Genomic DNA, 20822 nt, shown 5'->3' on the forward strand with positions numbered 1-20822 from the left:
AATACTAATCATCTGGAATTTTATGTTGTTTTATCACAAAACCATTACTTGTTTCATCCCTAGCAAAGAGGGAGAAAACTTGGTACCACTTTATAATAACATTACAATAAAGGATGACAAGTAATTTATAAGAGTAATGGTAGTGAAACAATTTTTTTCTAGTTTTCATAATTGATGTCAGGTGGTTTAATTTTTAAGTGCACCTCCTCAGTCCTCTGTCTAAATCCTCCTCCCCTCCTCCCTCATTACAGTGTGTGCAGTGGGTGGACGACGCCAAACTAAACCAGCTGCGCCGCGAGGGCATCCGCTATGCTCGCATCCGCCTCTGCCACGACGACGTATACTTCATTCCTCGCAATGTGGTCCACCAGTTCAAGACGGTGTCGTGTGTCTGCAGTCTGGCGTGGCACGTCCGCTTAACACAGTACCATCAAGGAGAAGGAGAAGAAGAGGAGGAAGAGGCGGAGAAGGAGGAGGTGAAGGAAGAGAAGGAGGAGGTGGAGTTGAAGAAGGAGGAAACAGTGGAGGAAAAAGAGGAAAAGAAAGAAGTGAAGGAGAGGATAAAGGAGGAGGGAGACAGGACGTTACCGGCTGTCAAAAAGGAGGAAGAACGCCCCCCTCTCTCATCTCCGCCTGCTCCCTCAGCGGACAAAGAGGAGGAGACAGAGAGGGTCAAACCAAGACAGCAGGTTTCACCTCCTGCGAAGGTGAAAGCAGAACATCCAGCATCTCCTCTCTGCAAGAATAAATCACCTTCACCTCTCCCTCCACCCTCTCATCCTCCTCATCAGGACACAAAACCCAAAGCGGCGTCATCGAAGCACCTTCATCACCACCACCACCATCACCATCACTCGGACAGCAGAACGACGTCTTCCAGTTTGTCCTCTTCTTCAGCTCCTAAATCACCCATCTCGAAGTCTTCCTCCTCTTTGTCGCCTTTGTCGCTTCATCCATCCTCTACCTCGTCTCCATCTACATCTTCGTCTGTCTCAACCTCCCTGACTAGTCCCAAGCATCCTCCCGCCGTGTCTTCGACGTCCCAGCTGCCTTCTCCCTCAAAGGACAAAGACTCACCTCGCCTCAAGCCAGACGTCCCCTCAGATGCTCAATCACTGGCGCAATCGGATGTTCGGGCATCAGACGTACAAACCTCTGCGAGCTCACAAGCCGACACACGGACTCACACGGTTGCTCGAACGCCGTCAGACTCACGGACACTTGAAGAAAAATGGACTCGCGGGACGTCTTCTGATCAGAAACATCTGCCACCAGACGTCGGGAGGCAAGGGATGGGATACATGCAGCAATACACACCCCAGCACCTCCCACCTCCTCCTCACCTCCCTCACATGCTCCCCCCGTCTTTCCCACCTCTCCTGCCGCACTCCCACCTTCCTCACAGGCCTCCGCTCCTCCCCCCGAATCCTTCGCTGCCCGCGCAGCCTCAAACTCTGAACTCCTTCCTTGGTCAGAATTCGCTCCACCTGCATCCAAACATCACCACGCAGTCCCAACCGTACTACCAGCCTCCACTAAACGCTCCCCTCACCAGCTCCCAGTCCCTCCCTCCTCCTCCTCCTCCTCACCTGTCCCACCATCACCAATACAAACCCTTCTTCCCCCCTCAGCACTCACACTTCCCCTCTCACCCCTTCCTCCCGCCTCAGTCTTTCCTCTCTCAGCCACCCCCCGGCTCTTACCCGCTACAACCGCAATACCAAACCTCGGCGCCACCGCCTTTCCCTCATCCCCCGCCTCCTCCTTCCTCCTCGCCGCCTCCTCCTCCTCCTTCCTTACCACCTCCTCCTCCCCCAAAGCATGAAGAGGAGCAGAAACAGATTTTATAGTAGTTTTTGTACATACAGGATGCTGTTTTTAAACGACTGTATAGGTTTTATTTTGGCTGTGTTGTTGTAAAACGATGTAAAATTGGAAATAAGGAGGAAGATGAGGAAGATGGAGTGTGTCGGTTTGAACACAGTAGTTTATAAAGCTAAAGTTGGACTTTATTTACCCCCAGACCTCTTGACCGAGTGGTTTAGATTGTACTGATGCTTTTGGTTGTGCTTGGGTTCGAAAATATTGAGAATTGATTGCATTTATTGGTAATTTTGACTTTAAAGGGAGAGTTGGGATTATTTGAAGTGGGGTTGCATGAGGTACCTATCCATAGTCAGTGTATCAGCTACAGTAGATGGTAGAGAAGAGTGCCAGCACAGAAACTAAGCAATGACGTGTTGTGGACAGGGTCTGCAACAAAACGTATTTTAGCCACTAAAAAAAGGTCCAAAAAAGGTCAAAACAGTATCAGTTTAAGTATACAGCATACAGCAAGTATTATCCTCTCTTACATAACCAATCTCCGTAGGTGAAATCTTAATCATTTTACCTCACAGAACACAGGACTTGCAGGTCTACTGCTGCCTCGATCCGTTAGTTTGTTTGTGTTATTGTGTGTTTTAATAGGCTAGTTTGGATTCACTGAAGAACACAGACAAACTAACTGAACAAGGCAGCAGTAGACCAGCAACTCCTGTGTCCTGTGAGGTAAAGTGACTCTTTGTCAGTAGCATTTGTTTGCTTTTAAGAGAGCAATATTTTGCTTATATGACAGTGGTTTCTCATCAGAAAAAATGTCTGACAGCAAGGTAAAGCTGTGCAAATATTCTAAATATAGTGTGCAAATAAACTGATATAGATTTTTAAAATTAGGTGTCAGTAAGTACCTCACACAGCCCCTCTTCAAATTTTTCGAAAGTCTCCCTTTAAAGAAGATTTTATTCAGGCTCTAGGTTCCCTGGTCTGAGAAAACTGCTGTCTGGTTCTGTTTTTTTGAAGTGAGCATAACCCTCAAATATCAGAGTATCCGTGAGCCATCAGAGGTAGGAAGGAAATGAAACGGTTTCTGCAGACTTTGTGTCACATATTTATATAGAAAAGGTCTTGATGACGACCTTTTTGTGAAACTTGCAGCTAATGCTTCCATTTTTGTGGCTTTTTCTAGTGTATTCTTTGTGCCCAAGACTGTTTCTGGAATAATGATGGGTCAAATCGTGATATTATACAATACACACTACTGTATTGGCGTAATATTGTTACATTTCCTCTACTATATTGTATCGATACTTCTTAATCAATACAGTATATCGCAGTACTTTTCCCTAATATTGTATTATGAGCAATAATGCTCTGCAATAATCTGCTGAATTTAAATTAATTTCTCCATTATTGATATGGTGGCAACAAGTATCAGTATTTTTACTCTGATTTCAAAGCTATGGATAAAAAGTAACGTCCTGTTGAATCATTTTCACTGAGGAGTGCTTCAGTATAATTAACAGGTATCTTAACTGATTTTTATTTTTGTTCCAGTTTTTTATTGTCCAGGAAGAACATTAGTCCAGTTTTTAATGTGCCACTAATAAAAAGGAAACCCTGTGTCAGTTATAAATCTGTATTGTAAGCTACACTATACAGTAAAATAAAAGTAAAGACAGTCACAATTTAAAGGAATAGTTTGACATTTTCGGAAATAAGGTCTATTTGTGGCCTTGCCAAGAGTTAGACGAGAGGATCAATACCCCTGTCATGTCCGTTCAGTAAATATAAAGCTACAGCCAGCTGATGGTTATCTTAGCTTAGCGGAAAGAGTGGAAACACTGGGGAGTTCTCTGTGTGAGCAGCCAAGAAACTGGAGTAGACTCCAAGAATGCTGCTGCTGGCCAAGAAATAGTCCAGCACAGCCTGGTGCAAACTAGTTTTTGTGCAAAAAAAATACTAGCAAACAGAAACTAAATAAAAACAACACCCTTTCAGAAACAACAAATTAATTAGCCCCTTCATGCTTCACATGTATTCAAATATTTCAATTAGAAACATTTAGATTGCATTTTGTAGAAGTATTTTGTACATATATTTAGCCACATAAACACGTATTTAGCAAATTTAACTAAAACTACTGTAAAACTAAATATATAAAAACTAAAACTAGCAAATACACAAGAAAAACTAATTGAAAATTCAAACCTGTAACCTGGTAGGCATTTCTTTCCAGGCTGGCTGTTTCCTGTTTCCAGTCTTTGTGTTGAATTAAACTAACCTGCTGCTGCTTATGGCTTCATATTTACTTCACAGACTCAGAATGGTAACTCACAATTGAAAAAAGAGGAAAAAATGAGCAAAAATGTGTGTTTTATATCTTAGTAATTACTATTGATTATCAGTGAATCAGATGTTAGCATTTTAAAACGATCGATTGAGGAAAAGCTGCAGCCTTAACAAGCATATTTTTGCAAAATGTCAAACTGTTCCTCTTGAGCTTTGCTATTATCTTGTATCTGTCGCCCTCAGCACCAGTGGCAGAGCTCTTAGTGTCATTTAGCTGTTTCTCAGCGTCTGTTGGATGTGTACCAGGGTCTCCTAATTTTGGAAACCGAGCACCTGCTGGTCGGTCAAGGAGGAATTTGACCGAGACAAGGCTGCTACACAGACGGGCCTTCAGAGTCTCAGGAAAAAAAAAAAACATTCAGGACACATCCATGATTGGTCTCCTAAACAAAAAAAAAAAGAATCTTAGTCAACTTTTAGACTTGTTCGGGGTTTTCAATATTCTTCGGTCTGGCAGCTACATTAAGAGCTCGCCACGAATTAACTTTAGATCTCACAGCATCTGGATGAGAATAACAGTGAGCAGAGCAATATCATACAGATGCAGTAGGTCAAAACTTCCCAAACGTGACTCATCACAGCACTTTGTGACATGGATATATCAACCATGATTGAAAATATTTCATGAATCCCAGATCGTCAACAATTTCAGGTTCTTCCAAGACTATTCCATTAGTCATTCAGGCCTCAGCACTTCTATGATACAGTGTTTTTTATTCTTTATTGACAAACAGAAGGTACACTGTCGAGAGTTCATTCCCAAAGCACTATTTATCTATTTACCTGAAGTCCAGTTTCTCTGCAGCGTGTTTTATTCAAATGTTTTATTTATCAACCAGGGACTGGAGTGACTTCTTGTGTTTTAAAAGTACAATAAATTATTAACTATGAAGAGTATATGTTTCTCCAGACGGTGAATATCTGATTGTTAGAGTCAAACTCCTCTGTCTCAGTGCTCGTCCCACAGTTTGTGGAACTTTGATGTTGAGAAAATTGATGATGTCTTCATTTTAATATCGATATTGGAGTGACAGCCCACTTGCTAATGTAGCCCACCACGTTTCCCCAGTGCCTGTCCTTAACTGTGAACTACTAAATGGTCCAGAGCCACACAGAGAAGGAGTTGCGTCCTTTCATGGGAATTTTTTGAGCCCTGGTTTTAGATTTTTACTGGAAAATGAGAGCAAAGCCTCAAATTGGTATCTGAAAACCCTCCAAATATTTGTGGTGTAATCTGGGATGATTTCCCTAAAAGGACATTTGTGGAAAATCCTTGAAAATTCAACTTTCAGCTCTCTTCAGGACTTCATTTCAGTGACAGAACTCTTCTCTTTGTGGCTTTGGGAAGGAGTGAGGTGATAATTAAGCACTTGATGCCAGTTGTAAGGCGCTCTGCAGCTCTTTTTATGCTTTTGGGTTTCAGATGTTACAAAAAGAAAACTGACAGGAACTTATATATTTTTTGTACAAATGTGACAAAATTATGGTTGAAAGCAAAACAAGTCTTCAGGGGCTAGCATTGTTTTCACAGAGTTTATTTATCTCAAGTTTTTGGTTTTGTTTTGTTTTGGGTTTTTTTTTCTATTTTGTTTTTCTGTGATTTTTAACTGTCAGCACTGTAGTGTACATAAGAAGTTTTGTAAAGAGGAAAAAAACTTGTAGTGTGGTTTCTACTTTAAATATGAGCCTAGCTAATAAAAGGTTCAATGTATGAAAAATGTTGGAGTAAGACTTCGTGTTTCCTGATGTGGTAGTTAAAAATTTGGGTAACCATTTCTATGAAAGTCTTGTCCATAATGCATTATAAGCACACTCATAAGACATTATAAAGCATCTATAAGTCTTTATAAATACTCATTTATAATCGTGCATTAAAAAGCATGATGTATCTATAAGGACTATAAACCTCTATAAATGTTAATAATCATGCATGACTAAATATTATAATGCATCTATAAGGCTTTATAAAACTCTTAATAAATGTTTATAATCATGTGTGATAACTTATAAGTGTAAGTGGTGGACATAATGTGTTATAAGTTAAGCGTTCATAATGTTTTATACCTCGAAGTGTTTTAGACTTAGACTTAGATTTAGACAGCACATTATTACTACCATGACTTTAGCCAATTATAAAGACACATAGAGAACTGTTCTAATGTATTATAACAGCTTATAAATTCTACATTTTTGAAATGAGGTAATTGCTTATAAATATCAAAAATGAGATGTAGTATGATGCAGCCCTCAGAGTAAGTGACAATTCTCTGTGGGTTCATGACCTCAAGGAAGCCCTTTGACATATAAGCAGTCATTTTATCTGTTGATAATGTAAAGTATTTATTATAGCTGCTTTAAGGTATAAGATTTATGGCATGTCAACACTAGAAGTAGAACCTCAGAAGCACCTCAGAATACTTCAAAACTGACCCTTCGTGTTTGTAAATGTGTTTGGTTAAAGGTCAAAGAAGCTGTACCTCCAGCTGTCATGTAGATACTGTACCTGCCTTTGTTTTCTCGCTGTGTATCGCTCTTATGCAAGCCTCCCACTCACTGCAGTCTGCAGCAATGAGCTCAGCAGTTTTTTTAGCAGGCCAGATTTGAGCAGACAACTCATACACACCACAATGCAGCAGCCGCGTAATTCACGGCTGGTGTTTGTCAGGTCAAATACACCTCACAGCAGCCTTTTGGCCTCTTGTTTCCATCCTTTCATGCACTCTCACACACGGCAGGAATCCCAGAGGAGCTCGGCTGACCTTTGCAGTGAGTGGGCGCGAGGCAGGAAGTTGGAGCGGAGACAAAGACAGAGTTTTTTGGAGGGAATACTCGGAAAAACCTCATTTAAACTGCGTGAGACTGAGCAGCGCGCACCAGTGACTTCATATTATATTTTATGTCATATTACTGGGTGCAGAGGCAGTATTCCGATCCTTTCTTCATTTATTCATTCATTTATTTATGCTTTTGTCATTTTTTGTCTTTCATAGAGTGCAGGCTAACTTTACAGCAATAGCAGCTAGCAGGTGTTAAAGAATTACATGCTTGTAATGATTACAAGCTCAACTAGCCGTTGTATGTTAAACATGCTGTTACTCCACATTGTTCTTTAAACACAGACATGCTTTTTTTTTCATTTCTTTCGACTTTTTGTGCAGCGCAACCAACATATCCAACTCTGCACTTGCAGTCATCATTCTGTCTCTCTGATCATGGCCGGTGTTAAAGGTGTGGAGTCTGACTCAAAACTGTTTCCACGGTGGAAAAAACTGGCTTCGGCCTAAACTTGAAACCTCCTGGAAGTGTGTCCACTACTGCGCTTTTGTAAATCATTTCCTTTTTTTCTTTCAGTTCCTTTAATGAGGACAGAGTCTGGACAACTGGGGCTCTGTGGACATAAATTTTGCAAACTGGAAACATTGATCTCATACAGGGCGGCTACAGGGCCTTAAAAAGTCACTCACATTTACTGTCACGACACCTTAAAAAGTAATCAATTCTGTTTGTAAATATTTATTAATCAAATGTTCCGGTGGTAGTCTAAAATTAACTCCAAGTGCAAAAGTTGAACTCAACCATTTATTCAGAAGAGTATGCCTAAATTTTCATGTTCAGTTTTATAGCAAACTTGTCCTTAAATTTAATTAAAAAGTGTCAATAAAAAGTCTTGCATTTAACTTACTGATACACGTAGACACCCTGGAAATTTTTGGATATTAGAATTATGCAAAATCATAAAACAAATACAATATTTCAAGACTAAACAGACTGGAGACGACAAAGACCTCAATGTCTGTACATCCCTAAAAGGGCACGTGAGCGCGCACACACACACACACACACGACACACACACTGCTGTTGGCTCTGTGGTTGCTTCACAGTTCATTTCAGGTCACATCCCGGCATGATTTCCCTCCCTGACCACCACCCTCCCTCCTTTGTTTTGCATAATCTGTAACCAATGTGATCCGTCTGAGCATGGAAACACTTCAGCAAGACTGTTTCAGACAAACACCCACAGTTTAATGTACTGAAACCATTTATTTCTTTTTTTTTTTTACAAGACATGCATTAATTATCAAATACTTGTGATGTCAAAACACGTACTCCTCATTTCTACATGGTGCAAAATAACGCAAAGAATGAGAAAACAATCAAATGGCACAAAACGAATGTCAGTGTCAGTCAGCTGTACCATGAAGTATAAAGTATTCTGATGAGCTCCGTCTCAAGTTTACATCCTAATATTAAAACTTCATTTAGATTTTCCATTTCTGTCACCAAGTTTGATACATGTAAAGTGTTTTTAGTAACTTTAGTCGAACCTTTAGTTGAACCTGATGACTGTGTACTGATTTTCATGGGGCACATGATGATTTAAATGGTACAAAAGAGACCTTGTACAGAGGAGCGGAGGAAGCCTGTGGGGAAATCACAAGTTGTTCCAAAATGCTTTCATGTCCTTAACAATTTCTTAAATTGTCGACTTCTTCTGTGCTTGCAGCCCAAACCGAGCTACTGTCATGAACACCTCTAAAATTAATTTGTAACTTGTGAAATAATATTTGGCCAGCTACTCTCCTCCACAGCTCAGGAATGAAAAGAAAAAGTGTCAAGCGATGTCTAAAGCATATGTAAGAGAATTTACACTCCATGATTCTGGTACCGAGAGTGACCATTAATGCTACGCAGCTTAAATAAAGAAGGTCGAGTCAAAATTCACCAAATATCATTTGGTTTCTCCTAGAGCTGCAACAACTAGTCAATTAATTGAATAGTTGAGCAAAAGAAAATTAGTTGCCAGATATTTTGCTAATCAATTATTTGTCGTACATTTGCTTCTTGAAAGTAATCAATCCACTGGACAATTATTTTCTCCATTATTTGTTTGATCCGTAAAATGTTATGAAATTGTGAAAAATGCAGAAGGTGACATCTTTAAATTGCTTGTTTTGTGCAATCACACCCTAACACCCACAGTTTAGAATCGGATCAAATCAAATCAAATTCAGTGATTTCGGTTTCTCAAATGTGAATATTATCTGGGTTTTTTTTTGTCTATTATGACAAAACAAGACATTTGAGTACATCACCTTGGGCTTTTGGAAACAATGATCAACATTTTCCAACCAAACAACTAATCGATTAATCAAGACAATTATTGACAAATTAATGAATAATGAAAATAATCAGTAGTTGCAGCCCTAGTTTCTCCAGTTATTTACAAGAGCATATGTGCTAGCTTATATACAGTGGAAAACAAACACCAGAAACAATACTGAACGTCTGGAGTTCAAAACAAAAACAAACATCTGAGGATGTTAACATTTCTTCCAGTGTCGGCTTCACAGTAGTCTCATTCATACGTACAGTTGACCCATATGGTAGTTTTTTTTGTCTTTGTTAAGAAAATACTGCCATTTCTGAGCTATATTGATCATTTTAAATGAATGGATTGTGACAGATTTAATAGCAGCTCTTCGGTTGAAGCCCTTACAGCGTACTCCACTGAGGTCTGACCACACTATGATTTTCATTTTTACACAGTCTCTTTTTCTTAAGATGAATACCACTGTCTGAGAGGATGATTTGATCCTCTCTGGAAACATAATCAAAAGCTCCAATTTCACAAAGTCACGGTCATACAAACACAAATCTGTCCTCAACAATTATGGTGGAATGATTCATGTTAAGGTTTTAGGCCTCTCTCCTCTCAGGGAAGATATTCAGCCCCAGCTCCACCAGCGCTCCCAGCAACATGGTCCACAGTGGGATGCACACAAATGTCAGCTTTACGTCCGCCAGTTTCTCCAGCTTGGCACACAGAGTCAGGCAGAAGCCCAGCTTGAGCAGCATGGCCGTCAGGTACCAGGCACGCAGACGCAGGTCTGGGGAGCCGTTGCGCGGGTCGTAGCCAGGCTTGCAACGGCCCGCCATCTTGATGGCAAGCATGAGGATGAGGATGCCGTCAAAGACCCAGACCGGTAGGAAGATGAGGAACCAGTTCCACTGCACCTGCAAAGGGAAAAGATTAGATCAGTTATATGCTGAATGCTTTTATCAACACTTTCTGTCAGTGTGATGGGTCATTTTCCAGAGATGGGAAGTAATAAAGTTGTATTTTGGCAACTTTCAACTGTTATTCCCTACATTTTTAGACACATACCTGTGCTTTCTACTACTCACATTTCTCCTCATTACTTTACTTTTAATATATCTGAGGGGAATTATTTCTGATTTTTATTTTGCGTAATAAAAAACTGACTATTGGGTTATCTTGGCTGACTTGAAACTACTAAAATATAATAATATATAGGGTTAGAAAATACATTTGGCTGACAGTGTAACTGATAAGATTCTGCACACACAAGAGCTGAAAGAAAGGGGAGATTTACAGGATCAGACTGAAAAATAATAAGAGAGAAAAAAACAAACTACCTTCCCGTCCAGTTTGAGTACCAGCATGATGAGGAAGACTAGGGTGAAGACCCAGGTCAACAAAACCCTCTGAGCCAGAGACATCTTACTGACTGGAGACCGATCACAGGAGGAGACAGACACACAGAAGCTGGACAGAAGAGACAGAAACAGTCAGACATGCATAATTATTGTGAATGTATGATTTATGGAAAAATTTAGCAAGAAAACCTACAAAAGAACCAACAGCAACGTTGTAATAGCCACTACTCGCTATTTAACACGTGGTGCTGTTAACCACATCAAACAACATTTCACTGAAACTATACTACTTGGGTCTACCTTAAAATTATTTGTTTTCTTTCATCGTTATTTAGCTTTGCTCACGTTACAATGACAGTTAGCTTTCACAGCCCAGTAGCATTTAGCTAACCGGTTACTGCTTTACTGTAGACAGTCCGACTTACTTTACGGTATCTCTACGTCAATGGCAAGCATATTCGTCTCCCCTTGTGGCGTACACTGAGACTCTAACGCGTGTTTTAATAATACTTCACATAATTACCAACAGACGTATCCGTTAACGATAACACACCAGACGGAAGGATTTCAGGTCCGTTATCTCTGTTTGCCCCGCCCTTCCTGGAAGCCAATTGGGTCAAATTGTTTCTACGTCACGTTTATTTAACTCCCACGCTGGTCGTGCCTAGAAGGGAACGCCAGACCCGCGAAAGATCTCGCGAGTGTGCTTATTTTAACCAAAACCATGACAGTTTCGCAATTTTAGCTGAGTTATTTCTGTTCCTAAACACTGTCTGTCACATTATAAAATATAATTAGTTTATACGACATTTATACCGTGCAAAGAAGAAATAACGGAAACAAATCTCGCGAGAGTTTTGCAAATCAAAGATTCCTTTCTAGACACGACACAGCACGCTCGGGTTTAACCGTAAAGTTTTTGCAAAAGCGCAAACCCACTGTCAGCCTTTCCTGTACTGAGTTTTAACGTCCACTAGAGGTAAGTAAAGCTCTTTCTATGTCTCCCGATGATCGTGTTCATAAGTAATTTACCGCACCATTAAATAAAACAGCGACATTGTGTTGGCTTATTTTTTAGCTTTCGGCTCATCTGTTCATCGTGTGTTCGTGTGGACCCGCGCTAATTTTTCTCAATTCATTCACCCACCGTCGGCGAGGTTTATTGGCTTAAAATGTGATGGCGCATGTACCCGGTGGTTTACGGGTAGGGGCTGAAGTTGTATTTTTACAGTGAGAGAGACAGAAAGGGAAAAGGCAGCCACTGCTTCAAATATCGGTGAGCAGACACTCAGCATCTCTTCTAGACAGTGGACAAGATTGGCTAGCTTAGTGCAGCGCAAATCACGTTTTTAGAGCACGGTTTGGGTCTGTGCGGGGACTCGGAGTAGCCGTCACTGTGAAGGAGGTAAGAGTGAGTGGCTGAATGGCATGTTTGGACAGCGGTTATCATGATTTGTGTTATTAGGGTCAGCTGTGTAGGCTCTTTGTGCCTGCCGCCGGTAGCTTAGCTAACTATGTAGCATGATAGGAGCTAGCAGGAGCAGGAGGAGGACGGACTGCTGTGTGAACTGAACCATGAACACTGTCTGAAAACACCGTGGCTGCATCTATATGGAGGCTAGCTACAAGATTAGCTGCCTTTAAGTTGATTTGTAGGGCTGCACAGGTCTTGTCCTTTTATGGAGCGAAAACACATACAGTAACGTTTAGCTACTAACAGTTATATACGTTACTTAGCGACTGTAAAGTAACCGTTACTGATCGACTCCCTTAACACTAATTTACTTGTAACCACTGTATTTCACCCTGTTTTAGCATACTCTATATTTTTTAATTTTACTCTCTCATTTTGATCCAAACATTATGAGATAAAATAATCCTTAATTATTCTCACAATAGAGAGATTTGCAGCATTGCAATAGAAATGTGGATGGCAAAATAGGGAGAATCATCAATAAGAATGAAGGAAGCAAAAAAAAAAAAAGCAAGATGTAAGCTAGAGCTGCAAATAATCACCAATTGTATGGAAAACGATTGCGCTAAAAAGTTAAATTTTTCTCATTTCAGTTTCTTAAATTAATATTTTCTGGTTTCTTTAATCCTTTGTGACAGTACACTGAATAGCTTTGGGTTGTGGACAAAAGATCTTTGAGTGTTTCACTTTGGGAAACAGTGATCAACATTTTTCAACATTTTATAGAGCAAACAACTAATCAGTTAATAGAGAAAATAATCAACAGAGTCACTGACAATAAAAAATAGTTTGTTGCAACCCTGCAATTTAGAACATAAATCTTAATGTAAAAGAGAGGTGAGGTGGTTGAGGTGTTGTTTCAGTTTTTTTTTTTTCAGCCTGTCACATACTACCTAAACTGATCATGGAACAAGATGTAGGCTAAAACTATTTCCTAGATTTCATCTAGAGGCTATCCACAAATCATGGAAAGCATTGCATGTCTGGAAAATAGGGCTGTGGATTGCCAAGAATCTGGTGATACAATTCGTGCAATATAGTGTGATCCTGTAAGCAGGGTGCCGCAAATCTTTGCATGTATCACAATAAAATGATTGATTTATGAGAATGGTACAGTATCACAAAACATTATCGTGACACCCAAGTGTATCGATATTTTCTTACACCACCACTTGGAGTTGTCGATACAGAATTTGCCAGAATTTTAAACTTCAATACAACACTAGTAGTTTATAAAGTAACAATACTTGATGTCTCTTTTGCTACCAAAAAAGAAAACAATTCCTGGGCACACAAACTAGGACAATTATTTTTTGTTTTTTTAACAACCTGTACACAGTGCAGATAGCGAAGAAGTTGCTGATAGCTGCCTGGTTTGGCTGTGCTGCAAGGCAAATTTCAGGCAGGACAGTAAAGACTGAACTGAACTGAGGTCTTGAACGTGTACATGAATGAAGAAGTGAAAAAGTTACTGGTGCTTAGATATTTGTAACAACCTTACTGGAAGAATTCTTTTGCCAGTGTGTTTGCTTGTCTTCCCTCAGAGAGCCTGCAGTTCTGATTAATCTGCCTGTTGATTATTTGTTTAATTTGTAAAATGTCAGAAAGCTGAAAGTAATGTCTTTAAATTGCTTGTTTTGTGCATCCACACTCCTAAGTCTAAAGTCTAGAATCATGTAAGACTTAGAAAACCAACAAATCTTGACATTTGAGAGTCTGGAAGCAGTGAAATTATGTTTTGTTTTTTTTGGCATAAACATACCTGTTATTGAAGTAGTTAGTGGTTATTTTTTAAATAAAATCAACTAATAGTTTCAGGTCAAAATTCTCCTCTACTCAACTCTATTGTATTAAATTTTTCATGTTGCACTCGTCACTCTTACTGTAGTCTTCACTACACTCTCTGAGTATACATTGTCTCTCATTCTATTGTATTCTGTTGTATAACCAGTGTTGGTTTTCTCCACCTATCTCGTATATCCCTGGAGTAGAAACTGTCAAAGGCTTCAGCAGGCGGTCAGGCTCACAATTTGGCAGGCCGTCTTGATTATTCAACATGGTTTGCCGTCCAGACAGTCTGTCTGTCCCAGTGTCTGATCAGCGCTGTCATCACTTAACCAGATTTTCCATTGCAATCATAATGTGACCCCTAAATTAACCTTCCTCCTCACTGTAGCCTGTGCAAATCCATAATGTTAATATACAGCCAGGCCAGTTAAATAAACCTGTAGAGCGTAACATTGTTAGACTTTTTTTTTTGTCAACCTTTCATTTAAATATAATTTTATTGTAAATCAAAATATATGGCTGAGGAAGCGGAACAGACTAGATTATATTTGTGTTGCCCAATAAATCTTGTTATATAAAACCATGACACACCAGCAGAAACGACCCACTGCAGTATCATCTGCTGTTAGACGTGACTGTGTTTGGACTGCAGCCAGTAATTTACCGTGTGTTTCACATGCAGGCAGTCAGGTATGCAGTCAGACATGTGTGGCAGCACTGCATAATGTGGGATTCTAGATTTGACTATTTCAAGAGGTACTTTCGTATTTCTAAAAATCCAACATGTAGAATGTACAGCTGCAACAGTTAGTCAACTAATCTTTTAATTTATTGACAGAAAAGAAAACTTGCCAGCTATGTTCATTGTTGATTAATCATCAAAGCAGTTTTTAATGCAAGAATATCAAAATATTTTATAAACTGGGATCAACGTTATTCCCAATGTTCTACATTTTAGAGACCAAATGATCAAAGGATTAATCTAGAATTGGGATTGGCAATCTGCGGCTTTTTTTTGCCTCTCTCCAGTGGCACCTTGTGGCTTTGAGAAAAATAGTGTATGGAAATTAATATTCCAATGAAATTTTTTCAACATTTAAATTTTATTTATCATTGTTCTGGCCTGATTTTTACATTGTCCAGTAAAAATCTGTAGCCTGTACACAGAATAAAAAAAACATTTTGACAACTAAAATGTGCATCAAAGCCTACAATATGCCATTTCCTAAAAAAAACAAAATCTGGTGGCTAGTCTTGGGTCTGTCTATGCTAGCTGTGGATGCAAAATCTAAAACAATTAAAGTTTCTGTGAAAAGTAGAAAATGTAATAGTAGAAGCCCCAGGCAGATTTTTTTTCCCCTTTGATAGTAAAGGTTGCTGACTCCGATCTCGAAAATTATTAGCAGATTAATCGATAATGAAAAGATTGCTAGTTGCAGCCCCAGTAGAATATTGCTGTTGCATAACAATGAAGTAAACCTCTCATTTGATTTGTTTGATCTCTTCAAGAATCCATTCACGTCATGTTCACAGTTTCACACCTTTGTGATGCTTTAATTCACAAAGACTTATAACACGTGGCACCACAGTAGTGTACATCTGTATCACTTACAAAAAAGAAATGTTGTCAGTGAGAGTAGACATGATTTTCAGTCAGGTATGAGAAGCATTTGGTGACCTTGAGCAAGGCACTTTAATGTAGTGCAGCAGCAAATGGCAGGAAGCTGAGGTTGCAAGAGCATTCAGCAAAGGTTTGCAAACAGGTATTGTGTTTGCTTGTTGACAGATGGAAGATGAGTGATTAAATAACTGTTGCTGCGTCCTGTGTGTTGACAAAATCAGCGTTGTGTTACATTTAGCTGGCTTCCCTTGGGAAGTAGTGTAGATGCGACCACACAGTGTGCATGCCATTTGAGACATTGATTGATTGATTGTCAGTTAGGCCAGTAGTACTTGCCAGTCAAGGTAGCTGTGCAGCACTTCCGCAGTGTACTTGAACCAGAGGTCAATCAGTGCTCTGAGTGTGTATGTGTGCATGCCTGCATGTGTGTGTGTGTGTGTGTGTGCACGCAGTGGGTATTTTTATTTGCACATACATGTATTTCCACAAAGTGAATTGCAGTGGTTGAGTGACTGCCTGATTTAGTGTCTCAAATGTTTGTAATTGTAGCATCCACACACCCAGACTGCTGTCTATTGTCTAACCAGTGTATTCCTTTGTACATCTTTGTATCATTGTTCTCTCTGTTTTTCTTTTTTTTTTTTTTGCTGGCTCTCTCTGTCCGTCTCATTGAGGAGCTCTCAGATGATGCTGCTGTGTGTATTGTGCAGCTTGAATCTGCCTGCAGAGCTGGTTACATCATCAGCTGCAATACAGTTACATCACACACTAGACTGCCATATCATCTTTATGTTAGAGCTGCAAAGTGGCCTGCAGGGCACTCATATAATTCATAGCAATATTGCCACTGCAGCATTGAGCGCAAGCAGAAAGGTCACAGAGAAAAGGTTAAGTGGCTTTGGAAAAGTGCCAAATTACAAGCTCAGCTGTACTGCAGTAGAATGACAGGTTGTGTTAATGATAACATGGAGGGTGTTATGAAAGGATCAGCCATTGCTGCCCAGGTTAAGTCTATGAAAGCAAGTGTTAGACACAGGATGGGAAATCTACACCAGGTGCATTTTGACCTTGGAGCCGATCAGGCTGCAACTATTATTTTCATTATTATTTTCACAGTTAATCATTTAGTCTATACAATGTCAAAAAATACTCATCATACTTTCCCTGCGCCGATGCAGTCTCATTCAATGTCCTGCCCACATCACGATCTGATTGGTTGAATGTTAAAAAGCTTTATTTTGATTGAACATATGCTTAAAGGCATTAGATTTTCATTTTTACATATCTATTTAACATATTGTTTGACCCCTTATCTCTGTTAGTGTAGCTTTTGTCAGGGGCAATGTCGAATTCACTGAAGCTGAGTGACAACAAACAATCTTTGTAAAACTCACATCTGGAATCACAAGCCCTTGGCCTCAGTTTTGTTTTGATCAGCATACGCCCTGTTCCATTCACTGAAGGAGGTCATAGCATGAATCCTTGTGGTTGCAATACTTGTCATCCTCAAACTTGACTAATGGCATTGGATTCAGTCTGTTTGACAGGTTTATCTGCCAACCGTCTCTTTCATTCGATGAAGAGTTTCCAACTGTAAAGAAATGCACATGCTTCATGTGCTTGTGCTTTGTTTGCTGCAAATTTTATCATTCAGAAGTGTAATTTACTCCTGCATCTCTCACTAAAGGATGATTTTACACCTGTGCAAAGATACATTTATATGAAGATGTCCTTTTCTTTTGTTAACTCTGTGAAGTCCTCCACATGTTAATCATTGATGTGATTGAGGGTCATGCTGAGCTGATTATCTTCAGAAGACCTACAGTTTGACTTACTGGTTAGCTGCCTCAGCCTGTCATTTTCAGGAATTCTGAAGGATAATTATTGGTGATAAAGGAGACATGTTGGGGGATGACTATGATGATGATAGATGAAGATGAGAAGAGTGATGATCACCAGCATCAGTCGGCAATCTGTCTTCTGACTTTCCACAAAAACTGCATTGTTAGAGAAAGCTGACTGTTCAGATCCTTTGCTGCCTGATGTTAGTCATTATTGTCTCTGAGAGTTCATACTGTGTCTAGAGGGGACCTGTGCGTGTAAGACACACACACTAACACACTCTTGTTGTTACTTTGAATCTCAAATGTGATTGTACCAGGACAGAAATTCTTGACCGTCTCGCTGTCTCTCTCTTTGTTTTACAAATGTACAGCTCCTGTCCTAATTTGGCTGTGAGGACGAAACACCAGTCAGCTACACGGCCTGAACAGAGGTGAGTCTAGTGTGTGTGTGTGCGCGTGTGCGGTCATTGTGTGTTTACTATTTTCCCACCCCCCTCTTCCCCAACTGTCCACATAGTGTGTTTTTGTTTGAACACTGCATGCTTCAACAACCACTGTTCTGTTGCTGTGAGGGTGTCAGCTGTCTGTACACACACACATGCACACACACACCAGTGACCATGCTCAGACAGCAGCAGTGGTTTATGAGTAGTGGTCATTATGTCTGAATGAGAAAGACAGATGGAAAAATAGGAGAATGTGAAAAAACATACTTCCCTTCTGAGGCGACCATGCAGGGCTTTTTTAGTTAGAGTGTGTGTGTGTGTGTGTGTGTGTGTGTGTGTGTGTGTGTGTGTGTGTGTGTGTGTGTGTGTGTGTGTGTGTGTGTGTGTGTGTGTGTGTGTGTGTGTGTGTGTGTGTGTGTGTGTACTGAAGTGAAGCCAGCCTACAATCAGCAGGACCGTGCGAGTGTTTGTGTTATCTGTGGTTACTGGTTTCCTATACAACAAAAACACACATGCAGAGGTGCTCCATGTTCTACTACATGTTGCCATTTTGCCCAGAAATATATTGTAATGTAGTTTCACACATTTGACAAAACCACCTAAAGTTAGACACACATATAAGATGATTCAACTTTGAAACAGACTTGTGACTAAGCCTGAACAGGCTGGCTTAGGTTTTTTAAAAACAGGTAACAGTCTGAGTGTGATGCTCAGCATGTATTGTTTCTCATGTATAAGGAAAGATGGAGTTTAACCAAAACTCAGAGGCCTCTGTGTTAACTATAGAAGGAACGTAGAAGATGTTGTAGTAATTTTATTGCCATGAGATTTAAGTCAAAGTCCATTTCATGTTTTATTCTTTATCATCTGATGATCATAGGTCTATAGTTTTTAGTAAAATGCCTTCATTTCATTTCTCTAAGTCAGTGATACTCAACTTGTGGGTCCCCTGATCGTGTGCCAATTCTGACCAATTTTCACAATTAAATGTTAATTACATACTGCTAATTGTTATATAATCACTCATTCTTTTCTATTCAGTATTGAAGCTTGCTGCATACCAAGCATGGAGCTGAATTAAACAGTGACTTGCAAGAATGACATTAATTGACCCGTCTGTCCAAATAGTGCTGTCCACAGAACTGGAAGGAGTGTTGTTATTTTATTCAGGCATGTTAAATTAGCATTTGGCTTAGCGTTTGAGTATGTTCTCATCCCCTGCGTCTCCACAACACCTAATTAATTGCCTGAACAATCTGGCTGATTGGATGGATTTTTGGCATGTCAGAAATGTCTTGTTGTTTGAGGAGGTCCACAGTACGTTTTCCCACATAACCACTGTTAAAAGATTTGTTATAAACTGTATTGAGTTTGTTTTAATATTGAAGTAGTATTTTACATGTTGGCCTTGACTGAGATTGTGCTGTGTCTGCAGAACAGACACCATACTGTCTGAATCTTCCAGCCATCTGCAACTCCATATTCTTTTTTTTTTCTTCTTATCTTCTTATTTCTTTTCTTGCCCAAAGTATCACTGCCTTTCTCTGTTTGTTGGTTTAAGGACCTAGTCAGCTTGTTTGAATACACTGTAATGGACTTGTTGTTGACAAAAGCAATTGGAGGATCAGTGTTCATTTTCGTAGCTGATCAATTGATCCTTACAGTGTTAATAAAGTTATGTTCTCGTCCAACAATTACCATTACAACAGAATTTTTGTTGTCTAATGAGTCCATGGGGGCTGGGCGCTTACATGTGCATGACCTAGTAAATAAATAATGAACTAACTGTAGTGTGTGTGTCACTATATGATCAAGCCTTGTATAGGTCAAGTCTCATGTCATTTGGCGTTACTTGAGATCGTCAGGGATTCACCCTACATGAGAGAAAACATGATCCCCGTCTCCCACCACCCCTCTGTGTCACTCACTCACTCTCAGAATCTCCCTGACACCTTCGACCCTTCATCGTTGATTCCGGGGTGTCATGTTTCCCGTATGCATGCATGCAAACGCACACACACACTTACTTAAACACACACACACACACACGTGCCCCCCTCAGTCCAGCTCAGAGATGTAACCTGCGCCCATCATGAAATATAGAGCACCCAGAGAGCGCGGGAGCAGCTAGTGTTACACATCACGAGTTACCAGACTCATGAAGGAGGTCTCTGCTTATGCCCAGAGAAACATTACACTGAGAAAAAACAAGCAGTCCTCCCTCAATTAAATCCCTTCTGTTCTGCCATCTATTCTCCTCTGTTCCTCTTCTATTCTGTAGTTTGTCTATCTAAAAAAACAGCTTGTGGTCAGCTCTGATAGAGATCAGTGCTAGAGGAGTTTGCTGCAGTATTGCTTCAGTCTAAACTTGTCTGACTGCTGCTTTCTGTCTTTTCAGGCCATAATTACCATCTTGGTTTTCACATTCCATGGATGAATTGGATTTGTTTAAAAAGCCTTCTATCTTTCTGCTTTGTTGTGGCTGTCAGTGATGATTTTCTGTTAGTTGTGGCTTTTCTAAAGTCGCCCACCTGTGAACTTTGCGTGGAGGCTTTCAGCTGATCGTGGTTTCCAAATTGAGAGCAAATGAAGCCTGTCACACGAGGCCTCCCACTGCCCTAAATTTAAACTTGACATGATTCATTTCAAAGTTTATCCATCTTGTAAAACCTCTAATACTGCATATACAGTTGCACATCACAAGGTTTAGGAAACATACACTGCTCCGACTGACTTTAATGCTAAACTTAAGTTACTTCTTTAGAAAGGGTGTCATACAGGGTTTACAAACGTTGTGCAGTTTTCTAAACTGATAGTTAATATTAACACAGATTAAGTTAATAAAATACAAACATGTTTTTTTTCACAGTATGTTATATTTGAACAATTATAGCAGCATGTTTAGTCATATTAAACATTAATTCTTGCAGCACAAATGCTTTAAACAAACAGAATAACGAAACAATCAGGCGAGACAGCTGCTCTTGTTTAGTTTAGTTTATTACTTCTTTTGACAGGG

At 39.9% G+C, this 20822-nt stretch overlaps 2 protein-coding genes across 2 annotated transcripts in view; one reads left to right on the top strand and one right to left on the bottom strand.

Annotated features, from left to right (window-relative positions):
• Window positions 1-2012, top strand: part of LOC146306788 (uncharacterized) — a 43677-nt gene extending 41665 nt beyond the window's left edge. Inside the window, exon 9 of the mRNA XM_084710755.1 lies at window positions 252-2012. Within this exon, the coding sequence (XP_084566881.1) occupies window positions 252-1850 (1599 nt within the window). The 3' untranslated portion in view covers window positions 1851-2012. The remainder of the gene's footprint in view (window positions 1-251) is intronic.
• Window positions 2013-8452: 6440 nt separating this feature from the next.
• On the bottom strand, window positions 8453-11219 carry LOC146306789 (transmembrane protein 60-like). Its single transcript, XM_084710872.1, has 3 exons — window positions 11056-11219; window positions 10610-10739; window positions 8453-10186 (listed from the first exon to the last, which is right to left on the bottom strand). Exons 2-3 carry the CDS (start codon window positions 10691-10693, stop codon window positions 9869-9871), a joined length of 402 nt encoding a protein of 133 aa, XP_084566998.1. The 5' UTR covers window positions 10694-10739; window positions 11056-11219; the 3' UTR covers window positions 8453-9868.
• Between the last annotated feature and the right edge of the window lie 9603 nt (window positions 11220-20822).

Source organism: Lutjanus erythropterus, chromosome 22, assembly GCF_056507025.1.
Source record: "Lutjanus erythropterus isolate fLutEry1 chromosome 22, fLutEry1.hap2, whole genome shotgun sequence".
Lineage (NCBI taxonomy): Eukaryota > Metazoa > Chordata > Actinopteri > Lutjaniformes > Lutjanidae > Lutjanus > Lutjanus erythropterus.

Excerpts from the sequence above, each read along its gene's own strand:
- LOC146306789 (XM_084710872.1), bottom strand. The coding sequence starts at position 10,693 with ATGTCTCTGGCTCAGAGGGTTTTGTTGACCTGGGTCTTCACCCTAGTC. Across the intron at positions 10,187-10,609 it reads TACTCAAACTGGACGGGAAG|GTGCAGTGGAACTGGTTCCT; the intron begins GTAGTTTGTTTT and ends TTCCCTTTGCAG.